The sequence below is a fragment of the Geotrypetes seraphini genome, chromosome 12, assembly GCF_902459505.1.
Source record: "Geotrypetes seraphini chromosome 12, aGeoSer1.1, whole genome shotgun sequence".
Taxonomy (NCBI): domain Eukaryota; kingdom Metazoa; phylum Chordata; class Amphibia; order Gymnophiona; family Dermophiidae; genus Geotrypetes; species Geotrypetes seraphini.
Window position 1 is genome coordinate 30,043,331 of NC_047095.1, and position 15,416 is coordinate 30,058,746.

At 41.7% G+C, this 15,416-nt stretch overlaps 1 protein-coding gene across 3 annotated transcripts in view; it reads left to right on the forward strand.

The window, feature by feature from the left end:
- The window catches only part of COL24A1 (collagen type XXIV alpha 1 chain), a 460,026-nt gene that overhangs the window by 433,240 nt on the left and 11,370 nt on the right, over positions 1-15,416 (forward strand). For 2 of the 3 annotated variants that reach the window (XM_033916354.1, XM_033916355.1), the window contains 3 exons: positions 7,984-8,049; positions 10,185-10,353; positions 13,580-13,689. In XM_033916354.1, the coding sequence (XP_033772245.1) occupies positions 7,984-8,049; positions 10,185-10,353; positions 13,580-13,689 (345 nt within the window). Of the gene's footprint in view, positions 1-6,237; positions 6,326-7,983; positions 8,050-10,184; positions 10,354-13,579; positions 13,690-15,416 lie in introns of those variants that run through there. The other variant, XM_033916356.1, reaches the window with a different exon arrangement.

Consider the following 15,416-nt stretch of genomic DNA (forward strand, 5'->3'; position numbering starts at 1 on the left):
GCTCCCGCATTGTGGAATTCTATGCTGCTTAAGTTATAATGTGAGCAATCAGTTAAAACCTGTAAAATAATGTTAAAAACTTGGATGTGTGAGCAGGCTTTCACCCCTTGACCTGGCTATGGGCTGTTGTCTATCACACCCCAGCTGCCTGGAAGATTTTGCTTGCCTAGTTTGAATGTGTTTTCGTTCTTGTTATTTGGAGTTCTTTCCTTAGAGTTTATTTCAACTTTGTAAACTACTTTGGGAATGAATGAATAAACAGTGGTGTAGTAGGGGGGGGGTGCAGACCGCCCTGGGTGCCAAGTCGGTGGGGGCGCTGGCACCTCTCTGCCACACTACACCCCTCGCACCATCCCACCCCCTGTACCTGTTTTATCTTTGCTAATGCAAAGCAACTTCTGCCTTTTGCTTGCGCCAGCCTGGTTCCCCTCTGAATCACTTCCACGTCACGTGGCCAGGAAGCAATGTCAGAGGAAAATCCAAAGCTGGCACGAGGAGCATGCTGCAGAAGCCACTCGCAGTGGCAAAGATTAAGAGTTACAGAGGGGGGGGGGGGAGAGCGCAAGGAGGTGTGGAGGGGCACGGGAGGGGGGTGTTCCTTCTACCTTTACTACGCCATTGTAAATAAATGTCTACTAATCGCACCTTAGATGTTTCTCTCTACTATTATCCTAATCAGGACATCTGGTACACTTTGGTTTTAAACTTGCTAATTCATCTGTGTTCAGGTTCAATGCTTTTCTGTGCCATGTCTTGCAGCAGTGACTTAAGCATTCCATGTGATAGCAATAGTATGCTGAATGACCTCTGCTGCAGCTGGTTTTCTTTACTAGTCTTTTGCAGAGCAAAGTTCAAAGAACCTAATTGAAAAAGACACATTTCAGCTGTTCAAAATAACAAATATTACATTACATTACTGACTTCTATTCCGCCCATACCTTGCAGTTCTGGGCGGATTACAAAAGAAACAACTGGACATTTCCAGGAGAATTACAATTTAGGGTTTTGGATTACAGATAAGATGACTGGGAAATTACAATTTAGGGTATTGTATACAGAAAAGATGACTGGACTATTCCAGTAGATTTACAATTTGTGGAGCTGTTTGCATGCAGTTTTAGGGCGGATTACAAAAGAGACTAATTAGGCATTTCCAGGAAAATTGCAATTTAGGGTTATGGATTACAAAAAGGTGGCTGGACAATTCCAGTAAATTCACATGGTTGAGACTTTGAGGAGAAAGAATAACAGGAGAGGAAGAAAGGTTTGAGGGGGAATTTACACGGAAGAGGAAGACCAGGGTTAGAGTTAAGACATCTGGATAAATTTTTTGAATAGCAGGGTTTTGATTTCTTCTCGGAAGGATTTGAAGTTGCTCATTGTTATCAGTAGGTTGGAGATGGTATGGTCAAGTTTCGCTGCTTGCGTCGCTAGTAGATTGTCAAACATCTTCTTGCGCTGAGTGCCTTTGAGTGGGGAGAAGGTAAAAGGGGTCTGGGTTCTCCTTTGTCTAGTAGTGAGGTTTTGATTCAGGCAGTTGTTTAGGTAAGTGGGGGCTGTGCCATTTATTGCTTTGAATAATAGACAGTATAATTTGAATTGGATTCGTGCTTGTACTGGTAACGAGTGTGAGTCTAGGTAGGCAGTGGTGATGTGGTCAAATTTACTTAGTGAGTAGATCAATCTGAGAGCAGTGTTTTGTACTATCTGTAGTTGTTTTATCAAGGTTGTGGGGCATGGTAGATAGAGGATTTTGCAGTAGTCTAATAGACCTAGGACTAGGGATTGGACTATGAGCCTATATTGCTCTCTATCGAAGAATTTTCTAATTTTTCTTAAGTTGCGCATGGTTAGAAATGCTTTCTGGGTAGTCTTGTTGATTTGGACCTGCATTGTGCAGCATCTATCTATCGTTACTCCTAGGAGTTTAAGAGCGGACTGTATTGGGTATTTGGTGGCATTTATTTCTAGTTCTGGGGTGGAAGGGTTTTTGTTCTTTTCGAGCAGTAGAAATTTTGTTTTGTCTGTGTTCAGCTTAAGTTTGTGGTCTACCATCCATTTTTCCACTGCTTGCAGAGTTTTTTTCCAGTTTTTCTATTGAAGTGGGGTCCGGAGAGTCAAAGGGTAGGAGTATGGTTATGTCATCTGCGTAGCTGAACGATGTTACATTTAGGTTATCTAGGGTGGAACCAAGGGAGGATATAAAGAGGTTGAAGAGCGTAAGTGAGAGTGGTGAGCCTTGTGGAACTCCACAGGGGTTGAACCAGGGATCTGATTTAAGATCGTTTGTCTTTACTCTGTATGTTCTTGATTTAAGGAATCCTTGGAACCAGTTGTATACCCTGCCTGAGATCCCTATGGCTTCAAGTATCTGTAGTAGAATGGTGTGGTCAACCAGGTCGAATGCAGCAGAGAGATCAAGTTGAATTATCAGCATCCTTCTGCCTTTGCTAAGGTGCTGTCGGGCTGTGTCTAGTAGGGTTACTAGTAGAGTCTCCGTGCTGTGATTGGATCTGAACCCTGATTGAGAGGGGTGAAGAAGATTGTGGTCTTCCAGGTAGTTAGTGAGGTATTGTGTAACTAGTCCTTCTATTAGTTTGACATATATTGGTATTGAAGCGATGGGTCTATACTTGGCGGGGTTATCTATTGGGCCTTTGTGGTCTTTCACAATTGGGGTGATTATGATTTCTCCTAGGTCCTGTGGGACTTGACCTTTTGTGAGTGTGATTTGTATCCATTGCATGAGGCTAGCTCTAAATTTGGGGGAGGCATTTGTTAATAGATAAGTGGGACAGTTGTTCAGGATGCATGAGGCTTGGCAGTATTTTTTGTAGAGTCGATTCATGTCAGTCCAGTGTACTACTGGAAAGTCGGTCCAGATCCTGTCTGCTGCAATGGCATCTCCTATTGAGGGGTTTGTTATTATCTCATCGAGGTGAGTGCGTGTGTTATTGAAGTTAGTCCTGATCGTAGTAATCTTGTTTTTGAAGTAGACTGCAAGTTGGGTGGCTGTTGGTGGGTACTTTCCTTGAGCTGCTAGGAAAGGTTTGGTGTCGGTAAGGTTTTTTTACTATTTTGAATAGTTTTTTGGTGTCTAGAGTCTCCAAGCCTACTAGTTTAGAGTAGTAAGCTTTTCGTTTTTCCTTGAATTTGATTTTATATTGTTTAATTAGGCTTCTCCATGCTATTTTAGTTTGGTTATTTTTTTTCCAGATTCTTTCCAGTTGTCTGCAATGCTTTTTGAGTTGGAGAAGTTCGGAATCGAACCATTTGTCAGATTGTCTGCAGATTTTGTGTTTTGATTTTACTGATGCTAGCTCATTCAGGATTCTTTCGCTTAATGTTCGCCATTGGGGTATGAATTCTTTGGGGTCTATGGATTCGATAGCGGGGTCTGCTTTGTCTCAGAATGTGGTTGGTTCGATTTTTTTGGACAGGTTTTGATAGGGGATTTGTGGGGTTGATGTTTGTAATTGCATTAAGCCCAGTTGATGTTGAAAGTGTATTTATAATGATCTGACCAGAGGGAGGGGTGCCAGGTCCCATTTGAGATGTGGATTTCAGGTGTGTGAGGATGTTGGGTCATGTATGCAGCGATATCTAGTTGGTGGTCTTTTTCATGTGTGGGTTGGGGGTTGAGAATTTGGTAGGTTAGTGCTTTGAGGTAAGAGAGCAAACTATCGACTTGTTTGGAGGTATGGTCTTCTAGGTGGAGGTTTATGTCTCCTAGGAGCAAGTTGTAGGTTGACGTTAGAGAATTCTGGAAGATGAAGTTTTCAAGTATATGTTTTGTGGCGATCCATTTTCCTGGGGCTATATAGCAGAGAATGCAAGTTATAGTGTCTTTGAGTGTATCACCGGATAGTTGGCAGGCTAGAAGATCCAGGTAGGGGGTAGTGTATTTGTCTAGAACTTTTATGTTGAGGTTGTTTTTGGCTAGGATGGCCAATCCTCCCCCTCGCTTTTTTTCTCGGCAGACCAGCTCTAATTTGTATCCCTTAGGGCAGAATTCTGTTATGCATGGGTCTGAGTCAGAGGTCAACCAGGTTTCAGCTAGGAACAGGCAGCTTAGTTGTTCTTTAACTATCCAGTCCTTTATTAGGTCTGCTTTTGGACCAATCGATCTTATGTTCATATACGCACAGGCTATTGTGGTGTATGTTGTATAGGGATGGGAGGTACTTTTCGGGTGGAGGAGGTTTCTTGGCTGAGGATGGGTGTTGTGAGCTGTTGTTCTTGGCTTAGGAGGTGGTCTTTTTCCCCAACTGGGGGGATGCTTTTATAGGTGAACGTTGAGCAGTCTATCAGATTTCTGAGTGAGTGGGGTTTCCTGGATGGTTGGATATGTCTGTTGGATTCTGTCAATATTGGGATGGGGGAGATATAGTAACCAGCTGTTTTCCAATTTGTTAGGAGCAGGAAGAATAGTAGGAGGACATGCATGAGTTTTGTTATGCAGGGTGTCATTGTGGTTGTATGTGGGGGAGGTTCTGCCTCAGGCTGAGAGCTGGATGCTGGAGCCTGATGTGACTTCTTGCCTGGTGTGACTTTTTGCTTTTGAGTTTGAGAAGAGAGAGGAGAAGAGAATGAGTACCTCTCTGCTCTTCTAGGCTGGTGTTGCGACTAGGTTCTCTTGAGAGTTCAGTTCAGGTCGGTGAGTTGGTCAGCTTCCTCCGTCACTTCGCGCAGTCGCTTCGCAAAGGCGCGTGCACCTTTGCCGTGCACCTTAGCCGGCGCGCCGAACGGCTGCGCGCCGTTCCTGCCGCTGCTTTATAAAGTAAAGTTGCCTCTCCTGGCTGGCTGTGGGAGGAAGGCGGAACGGAGCTCGCACGCCTGAGGGCAGGGACGATGGCTTCCTTCTCTGCAGTGGTAAAAAGTGGCCTTTGCACACATTCTTACGCAGGTCATTTCCATGTGCTAAGATCATTTTTATTGCTGGGGTAAAATAGTTGATTTTTCTTAATAATGGCCATTAATGCATGAGCCCCAACTGCCACCCATTAGCTCACACGCTAAGCATGTGCTAATCAGGTTAGTGCACAGCAATGTAGCTGCACTAATTAGCACAGAAAATACTCATTTTCAACCCCCAGAACTGCCCCAATGCTAAAAAAAATAAATTGTATTTTTTAGCATGTGGATAGCACGCACACAAGGGAAAATTACCATGCCCTGTGGTAGGGCATTTTTTGCTGTGATATGCAGTTTTCAGATGTCTCCATCAGAAATAAGTATGGTTTTGCACCAGTTTTCAAAAAAAAAAAAGTAGATTCAAGCTTCACTTTGAAACATACCATGGATACTTTTTCCACGGAAGATTTCATTTACCCCACCCCATTTATGAAGCCTCATTAGCGTTTTTTATTGCCAGCTGCGGCAGTAAAACTTCTGACACTCATAGGAATTCTATGAGGGTCAGAACTTGTACCGCTATGGCCGGTGGTAAAAAACGCTAATGAGGCTTCATAAAAGGGGAGGGGGGTTAATATAGTAATTTTTAGTTCAGAGAGCATTACAGTGATTCATAATACTGTACAAACACATTTCGCAAAAAGCATGAATGCAAGCAAGCATAGTTACAATTATAATAAATAAGCAAAAACCTAAACACATTAATTAAACGAATCGGGTAAAATAGTCCTGAAATAGCTAAGTTTTTTTTTTTAAGTTCTCTAAAAGCCATATAATCCTGCACATTTTGTATGTTGTCAGTCAGCTGATTCCATTTGAATTATGCTCTATAATTTATTTTATCAATTGTACTTTTAAAAAATAAATGCTTGGAAACTGGAAGCTTCAGCCTATTTTAACTGCTTGTAGTGTTTCATCAGAAGTATATACCTCCAAGAATGTGCTGTAACTAAAGGGCACTTTAACCAAACAGCCTTGTGCAAGTTATTTCTGCAAGCTAAAGTCATTTTTACCAATGGGTTAAAATTACTGATTTCTGAATTTTTCAATAATGGCCATATGCTAATACTCACATAAGCATGTGGCTATTACTGTGTGAGCCCCTACTGCCACCTAGTCCAAACAATAAAAAATATTTTCTAGCACATGGGTAGTGCATGCCATTTAAAACAGAGGCACCGGAAATGTAGGCCAGCGTTTTGAAGGCCTACATTTCTGGCACCTGTGTTTCATGCGAATCATGGCTACGGAAGAGCCTATTGGCACCTAAGGTCATTTGGTTATGGTTATCTTTTTATTTGATATACTGCCTTTCCTCTGCAGATTTCCAGCGTTAACCACACCTTCTTCGACCTTAGGTGCCCCTAGGCCCTCTGTAGCTGTGATTACAGCGCCGCTTCAGGAGGCGCTGGTAAGCCGCTATATTTTATTTTCTTGTTTATAATGTCTTTTTAATGACACGATCAATTAAGTTAGGTGATGATACAGAATCTACCGCCACCTGACTTAAGGCGACATTTGTAGAATCAGCCCCATAGTGCTTTACAAAGGCATAAAGATATTACACATGAACAAAACACAAATAAAAGGCTTAATCCCCCCCCCCCCCCCCCAATGGCACCTACCTACATTTATGCACCAAGGCCCTGATTCTATAAAAGACCTAAAATTAGGCGCCTAGATTGGCGCACCTAGCCAATTTAGGTGCCTAATTTAATTATTTGAAAAGCTTAATCTGCACCAGGAATATTCAATTAACACCTCATAATTGGTTTAAATTAAAATTAATTGGGTGATAGGTGCCTAATTCAGTAGGTGTCTATCACTTCCAGGTAGGCGCATAGTCCAAGACATCTACCGGAAAGTGGGCATGGTTAGGGGCATCTATGGCATGTTTTGCAAATAGATGCCTAAACTGGACTTAGGCATTGGTATTTAGGCCAAGAAACCCCTAGCATAAATAGGGAGCACCTAAAATTAGGGGGTCTACCAGTGCCTAAGTCTAGTTTAGGTGCTCCTAGGCATGATTCTATAAATGGCGCCTTACTTAATTAAAATTGATATGCAATAAACACCACATTCCTCAGCACATATGTTTTAAGTTCCATTTATAGAATCAGGACACATGTACACTCATAAGTTATATAATACTAGCACTTGCATGCGTGACTTACAGTTATACACATAAGTACTAGTTGGATGCTAATTAGTATTCTATAATTTTAGCATGTAACTTTCTTAGTAAGGGGATGTGCAAAAGGGGATAGAGCATGGGCATGTTCAACATTTACATTTGTAACTTATAGAATACTGTAAGTTATGCACTGAAGTCCCACAAGTAGGCACATGCATACCTATTGACATGTCGTAAGTGGGCACCCCTGAATGTAGACACACATATACTGACTCGGTAATGGATTCTGGGTGCCCAGATGCTATTATGTAATTAGGGCCTGATTCTATATAGCTTGCCTAAAAAATCAGTGCCAACTAGTATGGCACTAAGCACAATTCTATGAAAGTTAGGTGCACTGTATAGAATCATGCATAGCGCTTCCTAAGTGTAATTAGGCAGCATTAGCCATCATAACTCTAGACACACTGTATTTATGCCAGGGTTTTCTTCGCCTAAATACTTGCACCTAATTCACAAAGAGGTGCCTAACTCAAAAACATGCCCACGATCTGCCCCTAACCACATCCACTCTTAGATAGGCACCTACTTTTTGAGTTAGGCACTTGACTTTCAATTAAGTCCAATTAATGGCAATTATGAGGTGTTAACCAATTATTGGTGCCAATTAACTAATGAAGTTAGACACCTACATCCTCTAAGCAGACTATATAGAATTTGCCGGTTAATGCTGAGCACACTGCATCTAGGCACCCAATTTGTGGTACCCAGTTACAGAATTTCCCCCTTAGAGTTTTGATGCAACTGGTAGTTTGCTTAAATTAGGGCAACTTCATGCCTAGTTTATTTTGCTTTGCAAATATTTGAATTTAGTAAAGCAAAAATCTATCACCTAGAACTGATCTGTAGACCTTCATTTCTGGTTTATTCCATAGAAAGAAATGGACATCAATGCTGCTATTCAAGCCTTGATTGTATCGAATGCTGCACTACAGATGGAGGTAATGTATTGTGGCTGGGCTTGTATATACTGCAGACTATTCCACTGCCAAAATGCAACTCAGCCACAGTAACTGTCGGAGATCAAACCTACAAATTCGCTATTCAATTAATAGAAATTTACTATGCTGTTTTATAAAGTTATGTTACATAGAAAACCAGAAATCATAAAATTATTTTATTTAATTTAGGAGCTGTTTCACTAAGTTGTGCTAAGAAATGGGCCCAGCATGCCTGTACATGGGTCTTTCATGTGCGCTAAGCCCATTTCTAGCGCAGCCTTAAAATGGCCTGTTTTCTATTTGTTTTATTTATGGCCATGTGCTGTTACTATTAGCACAAATCTATTAAAAAGGATAACCATAAGAGGTGGTAAAAGTTCCTATGTTAACCCCATGGTAAACAGCATGGGCTAATATGCTTGTGCTAGCTGTTTACCACATCCATGCCCGCTCTTTGCCCATTACCTGCCCATACCATACCGCTCCCAAAAAAGTAAATGCCTCACACTTAGCGAGGACAGCAAAACTAATGCAGGATGTTTTCACACATCCTGCATTAGGCATTAACACTGCATTAGGCATGCACGAGCACCTAATGCAACTTAGTAAAAGATCCCCTTAATTTTCAATAGGTCAGTATGATACCCAAATCCAGACCCTAATGCCTACTCATTCTGGGCTAGATGCACAAAACACAGTCACTAAGATCATGCGGATCACTGTGGGCCAATTTTTTGGCCTATTCTGAAATAGATGATTTTCACGGAGGTTTACCATAATCCTGTCCAATTGGTCGCTGTGAGAGCGACTTTGAAACATGATCCCTCTCCTGATGACCACCAGAACCAAAATAGAGGCAGGAGGGATGCCCATTCCCTCCAGCCACTGTGACCCACCCCCTCGTGATGCACTGAAGCACAGGGCCTAAGGCCCAGATTGGCTCTGACACTTAAAGCTTCTCCCAGGGGGCGTCTGAGCAAATCAAGGCCTTAGGCCCCCTGCCCTGGTGCATCCTGGGATAAAGAGGGAGAAATTTGCCCTGATTAGCTCAGGTGACTAAGGCCCCTCCCCTGGGATGCACCAGGAAGGGGAAGGCCCGCTATTTTGGAGTGGCAGGCCTATAAGCAGGGGGGACTGGGTATCCCTCCTGCTGTCATCATAATTTAGAGGTATAAGGGGGGTGAGGGTGCTCAGGGACATCTGGTGGCAGACGGGAGTGGGCAACCCTCCTGCCGATTTTTGGAAAAGTGGAGAAAAGGAGGGAGGGATTGGTTCAGGGGGGCCTGGCGGGGGTGGTCACAGTGGCAGGAGGTAGTGGACATCCCTCCTGCCAATTTTTATTGAAGTGTGGGGAGGGGTTCCTACAGGGAGTACAGTTTGGCTCAGCACAAGTAGGGGGGAGCTCGACTTTTTTTTAATGTGTTTTTTACACACACACACACACACACATACACACACACACATACATCTGTGCCCATAGGGAAAAAAAAGAAAAAACATGTCAGATCTGTCATTTTTTTGGTCAGATTTTCCAATCCACTTATGATATACAATGTTAGGCCATTGATCGGAAGGCTGGTTTTAATATTAATGACCTCATTTTAATAGTAATGAGAATGTCTGCATGCAAGTATTGGAGAATATACGACCGCATGGGAAACCACACGATGAACCATTTTCAACATCAGGTTGACAAATTCCAACAGTTACTAAACCAATCAAACTGGTTTAGCGACCATTGGTACCTGATCAGAGAGTTTAGTGCATCTAGCCCTCTGTGCTATATACATCTTGTGTAACTTTGTGTTATACTGTAAGATTTTAGGAACAGTTTTGTATAATGAACTAATAGGTGGTTTTCTTGTCTTTCTCTTTGTATGTACTTCTGTTTTATGTCAATATATTATAACAATGTTTTTGCATGGTTATAATCTTGCGGTATGGTTGATGCAATACATTTAATAAACAACTTTTACTAATAACCACATTTTTATTTAATTTCACCTGAATTTTTTTATTGACTCAAAACAAAAATGGCTGCATGTGCTTGTGATCTACAATGGGCATTGTTTTTAACTGCATGTCTGTGGCGGTGGGTTGTCTTTCTGATAATATATCCAATGGGAATTTCACAGAGCTACCAAAACACTGAGGTAACTTTATTAGACCATAGTGCAGAGATCTTCAAAACACTACACTACCTGACCAGTTTAATGCACAGTATCAAGAACCCACTTGGCACTCGGGATAACCCAGCACGCATATGCCGGGACCTGTTGAACTGTGAACGCAAAGTGTCAGATGGTAAGTGTGCTTAATTTCATTCTTACCTTTTTTTCAACTTTTTGCCCGCGTACATTGGTGGGCTATTAGCTTAATTGACACTTTCTTTAAAATATTTACATGTTTTTTAAAAAATATATATATATGCCTAACATTGATATCTTAAACATTTTCAAAGGATCTGCAGTGTGTTCATTAGATTTACATTTTAGATATTTTTATAAGCAGTTTTTTTCCACTAATAATAACCTTAGGCAAATTGTACACTTCTCCCTCCGGATTTGCGGGGGATAGGGGCAGAGCCAGACCGCAAATGGCGAAAAACCGTGAATATCTGGCTCTGACCCACCCCCGCCTCCCTCCCGCCTTCCCGGCCTTACCTGGTGGTCTAGCGGGCTTTCGGGGCAGGAGCGATCTTCCTAAGCTCCTGCCCCGTGCAGATCGCCATTAGGAAATGGCTTCTGTGAGTTCCTGTAGTCTCTCGAGACTACGACGGGAACTCCCTACAGCTATTTCCTAATGGCGATCTGCACGGGGCAGGAGCGTAGGAAGATCGCTCCTGCCCTGAAAGCCCGCTAGACCACCAGGTAAGGCAGGTATGCCGGGAGGGAAGACTTAAGGATGTTTTTTTTTTTCTTTTTCCCCCTCTCCAAAAAATTGTGAATATGTGAAATCGCAATTACTGAAACCGTGAATAGGGAGGGGGAAGTGTATTGTGAACATGATACAAATGTATTCAATAAAATTTAAATTCAGATGTAATTTAACTAGACTATTATTCTTTCATGTCTACGTGCATATGATTTTGTTAGTCATAATATATTTTTGTATATGAAAATATACATATTGCTCTATTAACTCTTTGGTAATTGGAGAATAATGTTAATTTTGATCCTTTTAACACAAAAGATAACAATTTGGTAGAAGTGGCAGAAGATGATATACATATATTATCTCAAATAACTATCGACTCCTTTTATCAAGCTGCAATAGAGGTTTTTAGCATGGACCAGCAAGGTAAGTGCTCTGACACTCAGGAATTCTGAGGGTTCCTTTTACTAAGGTGTTCTAGCGTTTTTAGCGCACGCACAAGATTAGTGTGTGCTAGCTGAAAAATTACCGCCTGCTTAAAAGGAGGCGGTAGCGGCTAACGCGCGCGTCAATGTAGCATGCGCTATTCCGCGTGTTAAGGCCCTAACGCACCTTTGTAAAAGGTGCCCTGAGTGTCGGAGCATTTACTGAGCCAGCCCATGTAAAAAAAACATCTAGTGCAGCTTGATAAAAGGGGCCATATATTCTTCCAAAATGCCTGGAGAATAAAGAGCCATAGTATACTGATATAACTACATAGTTCCTCATTGGAATTGTTCAGACTGCCCTATTCACCAAAATTTTTATTTCATTTAATTAGCATAATAACTCGCCTTTCTCTGACCCCTCTGTATCAGGGATAGAACTAAGGATGTAGTCAGAAGTCTGGGAGTTCCTGTTAGTCACAATTATGAATAAAATGAGACAAGTAACACAGAAATACATAGAAAAACACCCATATATATCAATTTATACAATAAAATAATATATAAAACCTTGCTGTTCCACCACTAATATCCAAACAGTATTTATTTGAAATAACTTATACAGAGAATGCTTGTACATTCGGCCCTATTAGAGAATGACATGGGGACATAGTTTCCCCTTCCCGTACCTGCAAGTTTTATTGATGTCCCTGTCCCTTCCCCATTCCTGTAGGCTCTGCTTAACCACACAAGCCTTGAACACTTATGATTAAAAAGTGTTTGAGGCTTGTGCAGGTGCAGGTGAGGACGGAGCTTAGGCATTGGCGGAATGAGGCATTATGACATCACAATCTGAGCTCTAGAATGTTGCTACTTAGTATTTTAAAGTGTTTGAGGCTTGTGCAGATGAGGACAGAGCTTAGGCATTGGTGGAATGAGACATTATGACATCACAATCTGAGCTCTAGAATGTTGCTACTTAGGATTCTAAAGTGTTTGAGGCTTGTGCAGATGAGGACAGAGCTTAGGCATTGGTGGAATGAGGCATTATGACATCACAATCTGAGCTCTAGAATGTTGCTACTTATGATTCTAAAGTGTTTGAGGCTTGTGCAGGTGAGGACGGAGCTTAGGCATTGGTGGAATGAGACATTATGACATCACAATCTGAGCTCTAGAATGTTGCTACTTATGATTCTAAAGTGTTTGAGGCTTGTGCAGGTGAGGACGGAGCTTAGGCATTGGTGGAATGAGGCATTATGACATCACAATCTGAGCTCTAAAATGTTGCTACTTATGATTTTAAAGTGTTTGAGGCTTGTGCAGATGAGGACAGAGCTTAGGCATTGGTGGAATGAGGCATTATGACATCACAATCTGAGCTCTAGAATGTTGCTACTTAGGATTTTAAAGTGTTTTAGGCTTGTGCAGATGAGGACGGAGCTTGCAGGAATGGGGCAGGGACAGGAAAAGAACTTGTCATGACTGGTCAGGAACATGAGTGGGGACAGGGAAAAATTTGTCCCCGTGTCATTCTCTAAGCTCGATTTCATCTTTACAGTTGAATTGTGATTTCCTTGTCATTGATGATTGTTCAGGTTTTAAAGACAAACCACTTATAGGCTGTGCTGAGAGACTGTAAGGATCCTTTCTGGAACATATTGTACAGTAAATCTACTCAATAAGTTCACATAGCTCAGTAGTGAAAACTAATATCTTAAATGCTATGCAATGCTCCACCAGTAACCAATTAAGTTTCTTTAAAATGGGTATTATATGATCACTATTCATAACCCTCATCAGAAACCTGGCCTGTCATACACTATAATTGCAGTCTTTTGAAATACAGTTTGGGCATACCATGATACCAGGAATTACTACAAATCAGGCAGTCTGTAACCAGTAGGTAAATAATGCGGGCTAACATGTTGGGCCAACATTTATTCATAATTCTAAACCCTACCTTGGCACTAGTTTATAGCTTGCGTCTAACAGTGGGTGAAAAAATACAGGACTTTATATTACAACGATGGGATCAGTTCTGCCAGATTTGGGGTGTGCATAAGTGGATGAATATCAAATTTAGGAGCAGGAATTGTCTCTATTACAAAGGCAGAATATACAGCCATGATTTTCCAAGTCACCTTGGTAAGAGTGATCATATTTCTACAAATAAGACAATATATTTTTTCATTAGGAATATTTTTGTTTAATTTTGTTTGCATTATTAGGAAAATACTGGATTGACCCAAACCTTGGATGTACTTCTGATGCTATTGAAGTTTTTTGCAATTTCAGTGCTGGTGGCCAGACATGTTTAGCACCACTTACAGTGGCAAAGGTATTACGCAATATACTTTATTCATAAGTTTAAAATTATTTCTCCACTACGGAGGTATATTAATAATTTTTTTTTCCTACATGTAAACCTTGTTTTACACTCAGAAAAGGGGTTTCTATAAAATTGTTTTGCCGCATACATTTGTAAAAACCACACACATGGAAAGAGTGTGGCTACTTTTATGTAATCTGCAGGGTGAAGACGTTTCAATGTATATGTGTATTTTATAAAATGTAGGGGTAATTCCATAAAGGTACCAACACTTTTCTCACGAAAACTTGATGATTTTCATCAAGGCACTAGGAATTGAACATAAGTCGATAGCACCACCAACCACCAACATTTACATGCCCAGAGCCATGGCATATAATCTGAAGGTAGGCATACACATGGAAAGAGCATGGGTGGGGCACACAGACATACATAAATTATAGAATACAAATAATTTACATGTGTTTTCCCACAATTTAAGCATGAACATTTACACCAGGTATAAGTGCTTGCACCTAAAATATACACAAATAAAGCTGGTTCCAAAATGTGTATTTCTGGTCTTCTTTCAACCTGCACCATTCAAATATTCTTATCTCATATAGTTAGCATTACTGCCACAGACCTCAAAAACACCCCTCCTCCGTCCCAAATGGGCTATATCTTTTAACGGGGAGAAACAAGTGTAAACTCCTCACTGGTCAGGGCTCCATTTTCTATTGATTTGCTCCTTTCATTCATATGTTCTATAAATCTCTTAAAAGACTAATGCAATATAGTACTTATCTTCATAAGTGCTTAAATGCTTAAGCGGGTGGACCTGACATGTTTCGCTGCCGCTTCGTCAGGGATCCACTCGTGCCACTAAACATCCATCCCGCGTAACATCTTAATATAGGCGTGTACTTGATCCGCAATTCATCAAGTCACTAGGACTCAAACACAAGTCGATGGCATCTAACAACAACTTGGTTTGTTAAGTTGCAATAGTATTCTATAGAGAAAAGTGCTCCCATTAGCTGCTTCTTAGTCATAAATATTGGCTCCTCTTTAGAGTGTTGCCCTCTATGCCAGTACATGTGCTTGTCAGTATTTGTACATTATCGGAGCTATATCTGAGAGTCTGTTTGATAAAAGCATATACAGTGGTGCCTCGCATAACGGACGCCTCGCACAGCGAACGCTGCGCACAACGAACTTCAGGTCTTGCTTCCCACAACGAACTTCGTTTCACACAACGAAGTCGCCCGAGCTGCATCGCTTAACTGCCCTCTCTCCGCCTGGCTCCCTGTGCAGTGGCGCTACATATTTTAAACCCCCCTGCCGCCGCTGCTGCATATTTTTAAGCCCCTGCCGCCACCGCATATTTTTAAACCTCCCCCCGCCGCCACATATTTTTTTAAAAAAGCCACCACTGCTGCAATTTTAATCTCACCCGCTCACTCGTGGTGGTCTAGCAAATTTCCCAGCCAGAAGCGCAGAGATCAAGAGCAAGCCTTCTGTGCTACTGCCTGGGCCTGCGCTGATCTCTGAATGGCTGCAGTCAGCTCTCGCGGGACTCACAAGAACTAACTGCAGCCATTCGGAGATCGGCATGGGCCCACACAGGCGTGCAGAGGAATTGCTCCTGATCTCTGCGCTTCTGGCCTATACGCCACTGGCTGGGAAAGATGGGAGGAATTAAAAAAGGTACTGGGGAGTATGTGGGGGGTGATTATAATACACAGCAAGGATCA